A 14779-nucleotide genomic window follows, 5' to 3' on the forward strand; every position below is an offset into this window, starting at 1 on the left:
CCATCACTGAATACATCTATCCCCAGCCTGATGGATTTATCTTTCATATGGGCATTTTAGAATCGATTGGAAGGGTTGGGGTGGGTACCTTTTCCAATAGGATACCTACCTCTGCCCCATCAGACCCTTTCCTGCAAGAAGTGGTAGAACTGAAACCAGACAGAACATGTTGAATAAATATTAAAATACTAGCCGGGCGTTGGTGGCGCACACCTTTAATCACAGCACTCGGGAGGCAGAGGCAGGTGGCTCTCTGTGAGTTTGAGGCCAGCCTGGCCTACAGAGCTAGTTCCAGGACAGCCTCCAAAACAATACAGAGAAACCCAGTCTCGAAAAACCAAAAAAAAAAAAAAAAAAATTAAAATACTAATTTGTGGTAGCACAAAGGATCACAGAGCTCAGTTTTCTGGCATAGGATTGTACTCTTCAGGTTTCATTTCTTCTCCTTTAAACCCTCCCTTTGCCAAATTTGAGGAGTACGTGGGTGTGCCCCTGACCCGGAAAGAGAACCCTTTCCCTTTAACTTTTTGTTTTGTTTTTGTTTTCGAGACCGGGTTTTCCCTTGTAACCCTGGCTGTCCTTTAACTCACTCTGTTCCAGGCTAACCTTAAACTCACAGCTCCACCTTCCTCTGCTTCCTGAGTGCTTGAATTAAAGGCGTGCACCATTATCACCCGGTAGACCCTTTTACTTTAAAACCCTAGGCTGGCCCAGATTTCCCACAGACAGTAACTGCGTCTCCGGATTCCACCTGCCTTGTCTTCCGGTTCTGGTGGCGCGCAGTAGCGTTTAAATTTCGCGCGCTTAATAAGGATTGGCCACTTCCACGGGTGATTAACTTGTCGTTTGCGGCCACTCCGCCTTGCTTGCTTCCCCGGGTAAAAGGTTTTCAAATTGGACCAATCGCTGGGCGAGCTCTCTTCGCCTAGGCGCGTCACCGAAGGGTTAATTACAACCAACCAGAGGCCGGTGCTAAGGAAAAGAGCCAATCAGGCGGGGGCAGGGGCGTGTCCATGGAGCGTATAAGGGCGCGCTCGCCCGCGCGCGGCGACAGTTGACTGCGGCGGTTGGCGGTTATCCTTCGTCGGCGTTGCTCCCTGCCATTCTACCTCGTACACGATGTCCGGCCGCGGCAAAACCGGAGGCAAGGCCCGCGCCAAGGCCAAGTCGCGCTCCTCGCGCGCCGGCCTGCAGTTCCCGGTAGGCCGCGTGCACCGGCTGCTGCGGAAAGGCCACTACGCCGAGCGCGTGGGCGCCGGCGCCCCGGTGTACCTGGCGGCGGTGCTCGAGTACCTGACCGCTGAGATCCTGGAGCTGGCGGGCAACGCGGCGCGGGACAACAAGAAGACGCGCATCATCCCGCGCCACCTGCAGCTGGCCATCCGCAACGACGAGGAGCTCAACAAGCTTCTGGGCGGCGTGACGATCGCGCAGGGCGGCGTCCTGCCCAACATCCAGGCCGTGCTGCTGCCCAAGAAGACGAGCGCCACCGTGGGGCCCAAGGCGCCGGCGGGCGGCAAGAAGGCCACGCAGGCCTCTCAGGAGTACTGAGGGGAGCCCGCGCCGCGGCCGCCCAGCCCTCCCCACGCCCCCACAAAGGCCCTTTTAAGGGCCACCACCTCCCTCTCGGAAAGAGCTGAGCCGCTTAGGGCTGCGGGCCGGACTGCCGCCCCCATCCTCCCCTTTCTCCGCCACCGCGCGTCTCTGCCTCCCCTTCCCTGCACGGCCTCCGAGTCAGCCGCGGAGGACGCGGGCGCCGCGGCGCTCATCCCTCGCGGAGTCTTCGCCGCTCTACGTCTCGACGCGCTGCGCGGGGAGGTCGCGACACCTTCTAGAAGTCTCGGCCGTTTGCTGTGACGTACGACCGACGTGGGCCTGAAGGTGAGTTCATCCGCAGCTGCAACCTGGGCGTCCTTTCTTCAGCTTGGTGCTTAGCCCTCGCCTGGACCTTCCAGAAGTGACTTGACTGCCAGGCTTTGGTGAAGAGAGATGGATCGTGTTGCTTGGTCCCTTGCTGGCCTCACTAGTTTACCCCGTCTTCATTCATAGGCCCGTGTGTGGTGTGTCCGGGACAAAAGTCACTGATACGAGCCGGTTTCCTCCAGGATGCCTCCTGGAAGGGGTCTGGGAGAAGTTACAGGCCTGTGGACAGAGGAGCTGTGTTCTGCCGCAGGAGACTGGCAGCCGGGCCTAGCCATCTCCTCTTCTCCCCAGCGACTCAATTCACAACCCAAACACCTAGATACCAGCACAAGTCGGTGAATCCCTGTCTGGACTGAGCCTCTGTTGGTTTCTGAACTGGAATTTTGCAGCTAACCCAAGTTTAGAACCTTCGGTAGTGGGGAGTTTCAATGGGCTAATTTTATTAAATGATTGTTTGGTTTTTTTAAAAAGTATGGAGTGTCTTGATTAATTTCGAATTGCCGGAGGTCCGGGGCTGGGGTTATGCCCCGTGGTAGAGCCATGTACCCGGTATGTGTTGTGTTGGGAGTGGAAATGTAAGTTCCCTTCGGGCAGTGGGAAAATGGGCAAGGCTGTGTAATAACACAAGTAGGTTCTGTTGACTGAAGGCAGGCTGTAGGGATTGAGGCAGTTTTCTCTGCCCGGTGCTCCCTGGAATACTCTCAGAACACAAAGTATTTAGACAGAAGTCCCAGATTCAGAATTCAGGTTTAAAAGGGCTTCGGGTTTATTCATATTTTCCCCAACAACCACATTCAGAGCTGGTTTAATTTCGTGGCATTGGTTACATTCGAGATTGGCATAGACTTTATTTCCAGGGATGAAGCCCCAACTACTGAGGAGGAAAGGCGGTCGTCGAGGCCCCAAGGTGAGGCATGTCTCTGGAAGTCTCAACACCCAGTGGTTCAATCTCCTGGGCGAGTCACCCCTCCCCAAGTTAGGAGCATGGGCACTTGAAAGCCAGGTGTAGGCACTAGAAAGAGGAAGCCGGGTTCCTGTACCCTATAGACCAACTAGTGCACATCATTAAGCTGCCGTGCAACATCCAGGATATTCTTGGCTCCTTTGTTAAGCAACAAGCTGGCCAGGCTGATGCCCAGGTTTTCAGCAGCTAGCTGGGCTCCTCTTGGAATGTTCCGGGCGGTGATTCCAACCCGCTGGGGGTCATCCTCTGGACCATCTTCATGCTGCATGACAAGATTATAATTTGGTGAGAGGGAAGATGATAAGTACTTCTGTTTATTCCTCCCTCACATCCCAGTCAGTACCTGCACAGGGATCTGGATGGTAGCCTGCATGGTCTCTTGCATGCCATCTGAGCCGTCTAGACTCCACACTCCTCCAGTCAGGTACAGCTAGGAGACAAAGTGGGTTGTAGAGAAAGTAGCTTACCTGTGTGGGCACGCAGAACTGCCACAGTCCTTCCCGCTCCCTCATCCATGCTCACTGCTTACCTGCCCGTCGCTCATCACTGTATGCACTGCTACCGGCACGCTGCAGCCTCCTTCCTGCAACGACAGGCCTTGAGCTCTGAGGGCATTCCACACCACTTTTAACCACAAACTTGTAAGGGTATTAACTGAAGAGGCTGCTAGGACCAAACCAAACTCTCCAGCTTTTGAGTTACCACTACCTCTCCCTGCTGCCCTTCCTGATCCCAGGTCCTCCTCACACCACCATAGGAGAAGCCCAAGTCTTACCAGGTGCCTCAGAAAGGCCCGTTCAGCAATGCAGCGAAGCACAGTCTCTGGATCATGCAACACACTCACTAGATCCAAGATATCCTGGTCCTTGGCTCGGACTTCTACCGCTAGGGCCCCCTAAAGGAAAAACAGGCCTGGTCTTTCTCCAGTCCTGGCTGAACATGGGAACCACTCCTACTTGCTTCCCAGATTCTTCTGCTTGCCAAAGCCTGCCCCCTCCCTGAATATCTGATGTGAAGTAGATGCCAAAGCATAATGGCACCGAACCCAGGCTCTTGAAGGGGCACATGAACAAAGCCCTCTCCAGGCAAACTTACCTGACCCACAGCATACATACATTCCTCTGGGTGCAAGATCTGTGGAGGCAGACAAAACAGAATGGTGGGCTGTCCAAAGGCAGTGAGCTAGGGTTTGCCAATTGGGAAGCTGGGGTGATATACTCTCCCTAGCCTGGGCTTATTTCTGGCTTGCAGTGTTATTGGCAGAATGGTCACAAAGATAGCAGGAGAGAGAGGCAGATTAAAATGGAAATGGAATGGGAAGCCCCTACCTGCCCCACCCGGTTCTGCCAACCCATGCGCTGTAAGCCAGCCACAGCCAGGATAATGGCACTGAACTCCTGCTGCTCATCTAGTTTCCGCAGCCGGGTGTTGAGGTTTCCCCGCTGTAAAGAGATGCTAAGGAGAATGATGACCCACACAGTACACCCTTTTCCCCACAGTCTCTTTCCCCTTTCTAGATGACCTTTTTTTGTTGTTGTTTTTGGTTGTTTTGTTTCTCGAGACAGGGTTTCTCTGTATTGTTTTGGAGGCTGTCCTGGAACTCACTCTGTAGACCAGGCTGGCCTTGAACCCACAGATCCGCCTGCCTCTGCCTCCCGAGTGCTGGGATTAAAGGAATGTGCCACCACACCTGACTTTTTAAAGACATTTGAAGAGGATCTTACAGTGTAGCCTGGCTGTACTGGAACTCACTATGGAGACCAGGCTGACCTTGAACTCACAGAGATCTACCTGCTCTGCCTCCAGAGTGCTGAGATTAAAGGCATACGCCACCACACCTGACTGGAACATACTATTTCTATTTATTTATTTTAGTTTCATATGTTTTGCATGCATGTGTGTCTGCAGAGGCCAGAAGAGGGCATCAGATCCCCTAGAGCTGAAGTTAGAAACAGTTCTGAGCCACCAAGGGGTTGGGAGTTGAACCAGGGTCCTCTGGAAAAGCAGCCAGTGCTTTTTTTTTTTTTTTTTTGGTTTTTCAAGACAGGGCTTCTCTGTATTGTTTTGGAGCCTGTCCTAGAACTTGCTCGGTAGACCAGGCTGGCCTCAAACTCACAGAGATCCACCTGCCTCTGCCTCCCCAGTGCTGGGATTAAAGGTGTGCACTACCACTGCCCGGCACAGCCGGTGCTTTTAACCACTGAGCCATCTTTCCAGCCCCAGAACATCCTGTTTTTAAAATTAGTTTTATGAAACACACAACATATTTAATGTAAAAATCAAAACCATATAGTAGCAAATAAAGTAAAAATGGGAGCGCCTTCCATCCCAGCCACTCAGAAGTAATTACTAATCAGTACCACTTATATTGTCAATGCCTGTCTGCCTCACTAACATGAAGACTCTATATAAGAGGAACAATTTTATTTTTACAATTATCCTCCTTGCTAGGCACCTGCCAGAGTTGAAGAAAACACTAAAGACGGATGGATGGGTGGATGGGTGGATGGATGGATGGATGGGTGGATGGATAACCCGCTGACCCATAGGCTACTTCCTTTGGAGGGTCCTTCTATACTCAAGACTCTCAAGAGTCCTCTAGACCTTCTCTTCCTCTTTGGCTACTGCCCTCCCCTCTTGTGAAAGGATACAATACTCCTGAATTCCAGATGTGGGAACTTTCTCTGTAGCTGGGCCACTCTCCTCAGGGAGCTGGTTCCCACTGCGCTGCTCAGAGAGAGTTTACAATTAAATTTAACATGGGCTGCCCTGTTCTCCACTGTCCATCCCTCTGTCTTCTGTACACCGGGTCCACTCACCTTTTCTCTGGCAAGGTTTCTAGGGTCTTTCCAATAAATTTTGGGTGAAAGACAACAGCATCACAAGGGTTTTCCCGTCTGGAGAGCAAATAATGAAATAAAATTATTATTATTTGGAGACAGTATTTAACTCTAGTCCTAAAATTTACTATGTACCCCAGGCTATTCTTTAATTCACAATAAGCCTCTTGTCTGAGCCTCCTTAATGCTGAGATTATAGGTATGAGCCAGCAGGTCTGACATTTGCTGTTTTGTTTTGTTTTACAAGACAGGGTTTCTCTGTGTAACAGCCCTAGCTTTCCTAGAACTCACTTTGTAGACCAGGCTGGCCTCAAACTCATAGAGATCTACCTGCCTCTGCCTCTCGAGTGCTGGGAGCTGGGATTAAAGGCATGTGCCACCAATTCCTGGCAGTGTTTTGCTTTCTTGATTGTTTAGATTTTATTTATGGGGTGGGAGAGTATGCACGCCGTGTGTGTGTGTGTGTGTGTGTGTGTGTGTGTGTGTGTGTGTTTGTGTGTGTGTGTGATGACAGCTTGTGAGATTCAACTCTCCCCTTCCACCATGTGGACCCCAGGTATTGAACTCAGGTCATCAGGCTTGGAAGCAAATGCCTTTACCAGCTAAGCCATTGTAAGCTAGTGGTTTTTGCACCTCACATCTTGAGACACAATCTCACCCTAGTTCTCAGGCTGGTTAAAATCACTCTGTAACCCAGGCAGGCTGTGAACCTCTGTCTTAGCCCTCCCTAGTAGCTGGGATTATAGGCCTGTGCCACTGAGTCCAACTCCATGCACACTAACTAGCCAACCAATCTGCTTCCCCAGCGTTTTCGGCCATGCTTATTGACTGACAAGCTTCCCAGCAGAGGGCTAAGTGGCCAAGTCCCAAAGGGAAAAATGTCAGACTCTCATGGTGGGATTAACTCCCGCCCAGCCCCCCTCACATTCTTAACTCTTACTTGCAGATGGCTCCAATGGTAAAGCCAGGAGGTAGTATAGTAGGCACATCCTTCAGGGAGTGCACAACCAGGTCCACTCTAGAGACGGGAGGGGAGGACATGGAGAAAGGCTTTGAGTAGCTGACCTTACACTTCTCCACTACAGTGTTCAGGAAGAGACGGTCCTACAACCGAAGGACCCTGAAGCCTGCTTTCCTCTCAACTACTCTACCCCGCTTCCCAGCCAGCCTTATATTCTAGGCAGTTAGGGGGCTCCAAAACAAGACACTCAGCGTTGGGAAGCCTATGTGCTCCTTATCCTAACCCAGCAGTCCTGCTAATACCGGGAACCACGTTGGGGTTCTAGAAAGAGTGCCACGCTTCCAATGTCCACTTACTCATTTTTTTCCAGGGCGTATTCTAGCTCCTTGGTAAACAGGCTTTTCTCTCCAATCTGCCAGAGAAGAAAGAGCCTCAGAGTGACCCCCTTATGAGAGTAAGTGGGGAGAGGGACTGGAAGAGCAGGGATGGGGCTGTCATTACCTTAGAGAGTGCAGTATCAAGAATCTTGTCCCCTGTGGTAGACATAGCAACTGAGGAGAGAGTCAGTCAGGTACCCATTAATCACCTCTACTGAGTTCCCAGTGGCTCAGCACTGTACTAACATTCACAGTGCGGTCAGAGGCACAAAGGCCCCAGCTCCTACCCTGGAGGAATACACACACTAACAGAAAAAGCAGACACGCTCATAAAAAGACCCAAGGCAGAAGGCATTAAATGCCAGGCTAGAGCACTTGGGAGGCAGAGGCAGGCGGATCTCTGTGAGTTCGAGGCTGGCCTGGACCGATAGCCTCCAAAACAATACAGAGAAACCCTGTCTCGAAAAACCAAAAAAAAAAAAAAAAAAAAAAAAAAATGCCAGGCTAGCCCAGGCAGTTGGAGGTGAACATGTTCACAGGAGGGTAATCCTCAGTCTATAAGCAGCCAAAACAGATTCTCACAAGCAGGGTTTGCGCATGGTCAAAGCCAAAAGTTCCATGTGCTCCCATTCATTGGCTTCCCGTCCACTCCACTCAGGAAAACTTACTGATCTCAAACTGCATGCCAGGGTGCCACGTTTTCAGCATTGCCACCACAGTGTCCGTCTGTATGCGAGCCAGCTGGGGACAGAGATTCAGATTGTTTCTGCCTTTGCCTGGACACTGCCCCAGGCCCAAGTTCTCACATGGGTTAAGAAAGACTAAAAAAGGGACTAGGCTTCTCACATGGGTATGTTCTAGAAAAGCCTGGCTTGGGAGTCCTTTCTCTGTATCCCAACCACTTCCCTGGTCTAGGAACTTTCTTTTCAGAGGAAGTAAACTGCCATTCCCTATAAGATCGACTCCCAGGCACTTATTTCCCGGTCCCCTCAATTGGTGACCTTGTGAGCATTTGTTAGGGCTCTTCTGGCAATTCCCTCCATCTGTACTCACCTGGCTCTTCCGGGTCCCCACACGAATCACCCTCATCTTTGAGCCGTTTTCTTCCTGTAGAAGAAAGTCCCCAGGTTACCGTCTGTTCCACAATACCTTATCCAAGAACTAGGATCCCAGGCTTAGAAGAAAGGACCCCCAGGCCCTGGCCAGATGAGTCTTCAAATAGGGAAAGACTCCCACGAATGGTCTTTTAACCTTCCTTAGTACCTTCTGCCCTCCTACGGGATCCAGAGAAGCAGAGACCAGAGGGAGGCTGTAACAGGATTCGTTGTGGTAGCAGCAGCAACTAGGACACTGAGCCTCAAAGCCCAGCCTGGCCAAGCTGTTCTCAGTGGGAGGGATGCATACAGCCAGGTGGGTAAAATGATAAGGCCCATCAGCCTAAGCACAGTGAGGGTGGGCCCTGCTGGAGGGTGGGGCCTGCAAGAGGCTGAGCAGGACAGCTGAAGCCACACATCACCAAAGGACAGCTTCACTGTCCACAACTCAGGCACCTGTGAAAGCCCCACTAACCCCTAGGTGAGACACCAAGGGTCCCTTACCCTGACTAGGATGTACCCCTACAAGGACTGAGGCCAGCCAACCTAATATATAGTCCTGTTCATCCTCTTGACTAGGTGACTTTGGGGACATCATCCCATCAGGGGCCTGGTAAATGAAAGGTCACCTAATGTCTCAAGCCTATGAGGATAAACTGCCTAGCATTCATTTGTCTAAATGCTTTCCATAATGTCAGAGCCAGAGCTCAAGAGACACACCTCTTCCTCCTGTTGTGGTGCCTTGGATAAAGGTGTTTAGTGCCAAGCAGGTAGAACTGGGTTCTGCAGTCTGACACAAAGGTCTGATTTTTTTCTGCTGACTGAAGCCACTATAGAAACTGTCCACCTTCCCTGCACTGGCCCCTTATCTCACAGCCTCTCTGCAGCCACTCAGGTTCTTGGTCACTGGAGGAGGTGAAAACTTGCTCCTGGACTCATCTCTTCCACTGTGATTACTTCTCCAACAAATGGACTCTGAGACAGCCTTTGCAATTTAGCTAGGATTGAAATACTCAACACGGAAATTCTAGGCCACAGGGAGCCCACAGAAAGGAATTACTAGGTTCAAGCAATTCCTTAAATTGATTGACCCAGTACAACATTTTCAAGTCCAACTGTTCCATTAAAAAATAAGTATTGGCAGGATAGGCTCCAAAGTTATAGAGAAAACCCTGTCTCGAAGAAAAAGAAAAAAGAAAAAAGTATCGGGTGATGGTGTATGCCTTTAATCTCAGCACTCAGGAGGCAGAGGCAGGCAGATCTCTGAGTTTGAGGCCAGCCTGGTCTATGAGTTCCAAGACAGCCAGGATTACACAGAGAAATTCTGTCTCGGAAACTCCCCCCCCCCAAAAAAAAAAGTATTGTGAGGTAAGAGGGGCTGGAGAGACAGTTCCCTGATTAAAGCACTGGCTGTTCTCCAGAGGTCCAGGGTTCAATTCCCAGTACCCACACAGAGGTCACAACTGTCTGTAACTCTGGTTCCTTCTTCTGGACTCTGCTGGGCACACATGTAGTTCACACAGACATTAGTTCAAGCAAAACTCCAATACACATAAAATAAACAAATTAATTTTGTTTTGTTTTTCCATACAAGGTTTCTCTGTGTAGTCCTGGCTGTCCTGGAACTCATTCTGTAGACCAGGCTGACCTCAAACTCACAGATCTGCCTGCCTCTGCTGGGATTAAAGGTGTGTAAATGCCACCACTGCTAGGTATAATAAATTATTTTTTTATTATATATACAGTGTTCTGTCTGCATGTATGCCTGCAGGCAGGAAGAGGGCATCAGATCTCACTACAGATGGTTGTGAGCCACAATATGGTTGCTGGGAATTGAACTCAGGACCTCTGGAAGACCAACTAGTGTTCTTAACCCCTGAGCCATCTCTCCAACCCATAAATTAATTTTTTTAATGGATTTGGAGTAGCTGGGCATTGGTGGTGCACGCCTTTAATCCCAGCACTCAGGAGGCAGAGGCAGGTGGATGGATCTCTGTGGAGTTCGAGACCAGCCTGGTCTACAAGAGCAAGTTCCAGGACAGCCTCCAAAGCCACAGAGAAACCCTGTCTCAGAAAAAAAAAAGTATTTTGAGTTGAGCATGTGGCGCACGCCTTAATCCCAGCACTCAGGAGGCAGAGATAGACATATCTCTGTGAGTTTGAGGTCAGCTTGCTCTACAAAGGGAGTACCAGGATAGTCAGAGCTGTTACATAGAGAACCACTGACTCCAAAACAAAAAAACAAACACACACACACACACACACACACACACTTGGGCTGACAAGATGGCTTAGCCAGAAGAAGTGTCTGCTGTGCAAACCCCTTGACACGAAGTTCTATCCTCAGATTCTCTGGAAGGAGAACCCATGTCCAAAAGTTATCCTCTATTCCACACTTGCACTGAGGCATAAGTCCACAACCACAAACACACGCATGCTAGTGATCGCAGTTAATTAAACTATGTGAAAAATAAAACGTCTGGGGCATGGTGGCACATGTTTGTAGTCTCAGCACTCAATAAGCTGATAACAGAGAATCGGCTCAGCCCAGGAGTCTGAGACAAGCCTGGTGAATGGAATACTATCACTTACAGGCTTGACCATCATCTTTGCCTACTGTCCTCACAACCACACAAGGTTGGACAGGGCAGGTACTTCCACCAAGTGTCTCAGAAGAGACGCGGCAACGACGCAGAGAGGACAAATGACTGCCTAAAGCCTCACAGCTAAGAACAGGCAGGTAGAAAGTGGGTGCTGGCACCCAGACCTTCCTCCTCCTGACCCAGAGGTCTGAAACGTCTTCCCGACCAAAGCCTCCTGCTGCTCAAAGTCTGGGCAAGAGATAAGCAGGCCTCTCGGCTTCGCCTTATCTCAGGCAGCCAGTGGCCTCAGAGCTCAGCACCATGCCTGCCAACAAGTCCAGAGTTTTCCAGTAGGCAAGGAATGACAAGGCCTAAGTGGTTCCCCGTTCACAATCGTAATTCAGGTGTGTCTCAGTTGTTGTGGGTGGCTGGGGCCGGGTGACTTTCATAACGGAGAAAGGGAGAAGGCACACCTCCAAGATGTTTATATATAGATCTAAGGCTTGGGGGGTGTGCTCTCCCAAGAATCAATTGAATCATATTCCAAGGCAGCTAGATTTGCCTGTGCCCTTACTTTGTGAAAGGATCTTGGTTGTGTACACACCCTTACTGGCCCACTAATCCTGATCCACGAGAAATCCATCTTTCCACTCCCAACCTCACCCCCACTACTCAGGATCCCCCTTCCCTTCCTAAGGGCAACCTAGTTACTGGCCCTTTAAAATATCTAGAGGGCGGGATGAAAATGACAGCTATTCTGACCAATAGACGACGGAGCATGGCAGCCCGGGACCAATCGTTGCATCCAAAAAATCCCGAGAAGTGCAGGTCACCGGCTCAGGACTCACCGCGGTTGCAGCCGCGCCGCCGTTACCGGACATGACTCCGCTCAGGGCGCAGGCGCGGCGCTGCTGCTGCGGTCCCCTGAGGTCTGCAGAAGCCGGCGGCCTGGGCCGGCGGGGACTGAAGGCACATGGGGCCCGAGTCCGCACTTCAGCCGGGCGGCAGGACCTGCTGAGCTCTGCGTCACGTCCGCTGCCCTCCCTCGAAGAGGCGGCACCTTCCTCTGGGCGGGAATTAAGATTGCGACACAACTGGCCTCATCGCGGGCATTCACCTTACCCATTGCACAGAAGAACTCAGATTTATTGTTTTTGTTTTTTCTTTTCAATTTTTAGCATTTTTGTCTTTCTTTCTCTCTCTCTCTCTCTCTCTCTCTCTCTCTCTCTCTCTCTCTTTTTTTTTTTTTTTTTTTTTTTTTAGTTTTGGTCTTTCGACCCAGGGTTTCTCTGTGTAGCCCTGACTATCCTGGTACTCATTATGTAGACCAGGCTGGCCTCAAACTCAAAGAGATCAGCCTGCCTCTGCCTCTGAGTTCTGGGACTAAATGCATGCGCCGCCACCGCCCGACTATGTTTTTATTGCATTTATTAAATGTTGGTAGTGTGGGTGCACATCTGCCTTGGGGAAGTCAGAGGTTAACCTAAGGGAGTCGCTTCTCTCCATCCATTATGTCCCAGAGGATTTGAACAAGTTAACCATACCTGCTGGGGTGCATTCATTATCGACAGGTAAAAGGGCTCCTGAAGGCTCCTCAGGGTTCTACAGCTTCACCTCTCCAGCACTGGCATAAGCAATTAGTGTAACTGTGGTATTTCTTTTCTTCCAATCAAACTCAACTGTAGGATAAGCATTTTTTTTTTAAAGGCAAGGTTTAGGTAATATGAGCTCAGGCTGGTCACTTTCCCATTGTTCGATCTCAGCCTCTCATGGTAGACATTTCTTGTTTTTTGTTTGAGACAGGGTCTCATGTAGCCCAGTTTCAAACTTGCCTGGATCTCCACCTAGGTACATGATAGGATTACAGCATGTTCTACCATGCTTGAATTTCTACTTAAGAAAAAAAAAAAGAAAGAAACTAGCTTGACAGTGGTGGCACATACCTTCGATCCCAGCGCTTGGGAGGCAGAGACAGGAGGATCTCTGAGTGTTGATCTACACACACACACACACACACACACACACACACACACACACACACACACACACACAAGCTAGTTCAAAGAGATAAACGGCTGAGTGGTTAAGAGCATTTGCTGCTCTTACAGAGGAGCTGGGTTTGGTTCCCAGCACCAGTATGGGTTCTCAGTCACCTGTAACTCCAGGTCTAGAGGTTCTGATACCCTCTTCTAGTCTCCCTGAGCACCAGGGATACATTCAGACATAAAATAAAAATAAAGCCGGGCGTTGGTGGCGCATGCCTTTAATCCCAGCACTCGGGAGGCAGAGGCAGGCGGATCTCTGTGAGTTCGAGGCCAGCCTGGTCTACAGAGCGAGTTCCAGGACAGCCTCCAAAGCCACAGAGTAACCCTGTCTCGAAAAACCAAAAAAGAAAGAAAGAAAGAAAGAAAGAAAGAAAGAAAGAAAGAAAGAAAGAAAGAAAGAGGTCATGTAACAAGCCAGGCTTGGTGGTGCTTCTGTAATCCCAGTACTTCGAAGTTGGAGGGTCAGGATTTCAAGGTCATCTTCAGTCACACTGTAAATTTGAATTAGTCTGGCCTACAAGAGAACCTATCCAAAAAAAAAAAAAAAAAAAAAAAAAAAGCTGGGCTGGGTAACACCTTTATTCTCAGCACTCAGGAGGCAGAGGCAAATCTCTGCAAGTTTCGAACGGGACTGATCTACGTCGGACTGATCTACATGTGAGACCCTTTCTCAAAATAGGTGTGTGAGGTATGCAACCCTAAGGACAAGTGGGAGTGACAACACTTATGAGGGTGAAATCAGGGCCTCACATGTAACGGGCATACGTTGTACCACTAAGCTATATCCCCAGCCTTGGAAAGTGCTTGTTGGGTGTGTGCCAGCACTGGGAGGCTGAGGCAAAAGGATTCTGAATTCAATGTCATGTTGGGTAGCAAGACCCTGTCTCAAAAAGAGTCAAAAAGAACACACACACACATATGTGTGCACGGCGAATGCTGGGCTGGCATGTCCAAAGTCTTGGATTAGTTCCAAGAAACACACACAGCTCTTCCCACTACTTTGATTAACAGTATGAATTGAGCATTATACAAAGACACATACAGCCATTTGTTTTGAAGCCTGTTAATAGCTGATCAAAGTAATTCACAGATGAAAAAACAGGTTCTGAGAAAGCAGGGATTGCCCTAAGTTGCTGGAAGGAGTGGTGCACACCTCTGACCCAGCTATAGGGGAGGTGAAGACAGGACGAAAAAGCCTTAGACAACACAGGAAGACCCTATCTCAAAATGAAAAGAATAGCCTTGGAGCTGGCAAAGTAGCTCAGTGGGTAAAGTACTTAACTGTGTAGTCATGAGGACCCAAGTTTGAATCCATGGTAAAGGTGGAAGGGAGAACCCACTCCATAGTCGTTGAACCCACTCCGTAGTCGTTCTCCTACACGTGTGTACTATTGCATGCCCACCCCACCTCCCTCCCTCTCCCCCCCCCTCTCTTACACACACACCACACCACACACTACACACTAAATGAATATTAAAAAAAATTTTTAAGAGTAGCCCTATGTTGGGCATTGGTGGCGCATGCCTTTAATCCCAGCACTCGGGAGGCAGAAGCAGGCGGATCTGTGAGTTCGAGGCCAGCCTGGTCTACAAAGTGAGTTGCAGGACAGCCTCCAAAGCCACAGAGAAACCCTGTCTTGGGAAAAAAAAAAGGGGGGGGTAGCCCTACATCATGTGTACGGTGCTGGTGCACCCTTTAATCCCAGCACTTAGGAGGCAGAGGCAGTGGATCTCTGAGTTCAAGGCCAGTCTGGTCTACAGATGGAGTTCCAGGACAGACAGGCTGGTGCTGGGAAAACTTGTCAGGCTGCGTCTTTAACAAAGCTGCTGGAATGGCAGAGCCTGTGGTCATTTTCCATGTGAGACAGGGTCACTGTAGCCACAGCTAGCCTGGAACTCAGAGACTCGGCTTGCCGCTGCCCCTAGTGCCGCATGCACCACCGTGCTCCTGCTACTCTCCAAACAATCTCTTAGGAGCAACTTACTGACAGAA

At 50.0% G+C, this 14779-nt stretch overlaps 2 protein-coding genes across 4 annotated transcripts; one reads left to right on the forward strand and one right to left on the reverse strand.

Annotated features, from left to right (window-relative positions):
• Nucleotides 1-391: 391 nt before the first annotated feature.
• Nucleotides 392-2393, forward strand: LOC101829328 (histone H2AX). The gene is made up of 2 exons (XM_040729738.1): nt 392-1881; nt 2050-2393. The coding sequence occupies exon 1, from the start codon at nt 1120-1122 to the stop codon at nt 1549-1551; it is 432 nt and encodes a 143-aa protein (XP_040585672.1). The 5' UTR covers nt 392-1119; the 3' UTR covers nt 1552-1881; nt 2050-2393.
• A 272-nt stretch (nt 2394-2665) lies between these two features.
• On the reverse strand, nt 2666-11780 carry Hmbs (hydroxymethylbilane synthase). Of its 3 annotated transcripts, none has more exons than XM_005069425.4 (14): nt 11590-11780; nt 8119-8172; nt 7734-7806; nt 7190-7239; nt 7045-7100; nt 6668-6745; nt 5707-5784; nt 5539-5614; nt 4216-4329; nt 3983-4021; nt 3663-3782; nt 3417-3470; nt 3231-3317; nt 2666-3149 (listed from the first exon to the last, which is right to left on the reverse strand). In XM_005069425.4, the coding sequence occupies exons 1-14, from the start codon at nt 11620-11622 to the stop codon at nt 2976-2978; spliced, it is 1086 nt and encodes a 361-aa protein (XP_005069482.1). In that variant the 5' UTR covers nt 11623-11780; the 3' UTR covers nt 2666-2975. The 3 variants fall into 3 exon arrangements, with proteins under 3 accessions (XP_005069482.1, XP_021082394.1, XP_040585670.1); XM_021226735.2 differs by having other exon boundaries at nt 11504-11779; XM_040729736.1 differs by lacking the exon at nt 11590-11780 and adding an exon at nt 11316-11340.
• Between the last annotated feature and the right edge of the window lie 2999 nt (nt 11781-14779).

This window comes from Mesocricetus auratus, unplaced genomic scaffold (genome assembly GCF_017639785.1).
Source record: "Mesocricetus auratus isolate SY011 unplaced genomic scaffold, BCM_Maur_2.0 Super-Scaffold_100022, whole genome shotgun sequence".
Lineage (NCBI taxonomy): Eukaryota > Metazoa > Chordata > Mammalia > Rodentia > Cricetidae > Mesocricetus > Mesocricetus auratus.

What these genes read in the sequence shown, in the direction of transcription:
- LOC101829328 (XM_040729738.1), top strand. Translation starts at nt 1,120, where the DNA reads ATGTCCGGCCGCGGCAAAACCGGAGGCAAGGCCCGCGCCAAGGCCAAG.
- Hmbs (XM_005069425.4), bottom strand. Translation starts at nt 11,622, where the DNA reads ATGTCCGGTAACGGCGGCGCGGCTGCAACCGCG. An exon ending in GAAACCTTGCCAGAGAAAAG is followed by an intron (nt 5,615 to 5,706) that starts GTGAGTGGACCC and finishes CTCTCTGAGCAG; the next exon opens with CGCAGTGGGAACCAGCTCCC. An exon ending in ATCTGGAATTCAGGAGTATT is followed by an intron (nt 4,330 to 5,538) that starts GTATCCTTTCAC and finishes ATCTCTTTACAG; the next exon opens with CGGGGAAACCTCAACACCCG.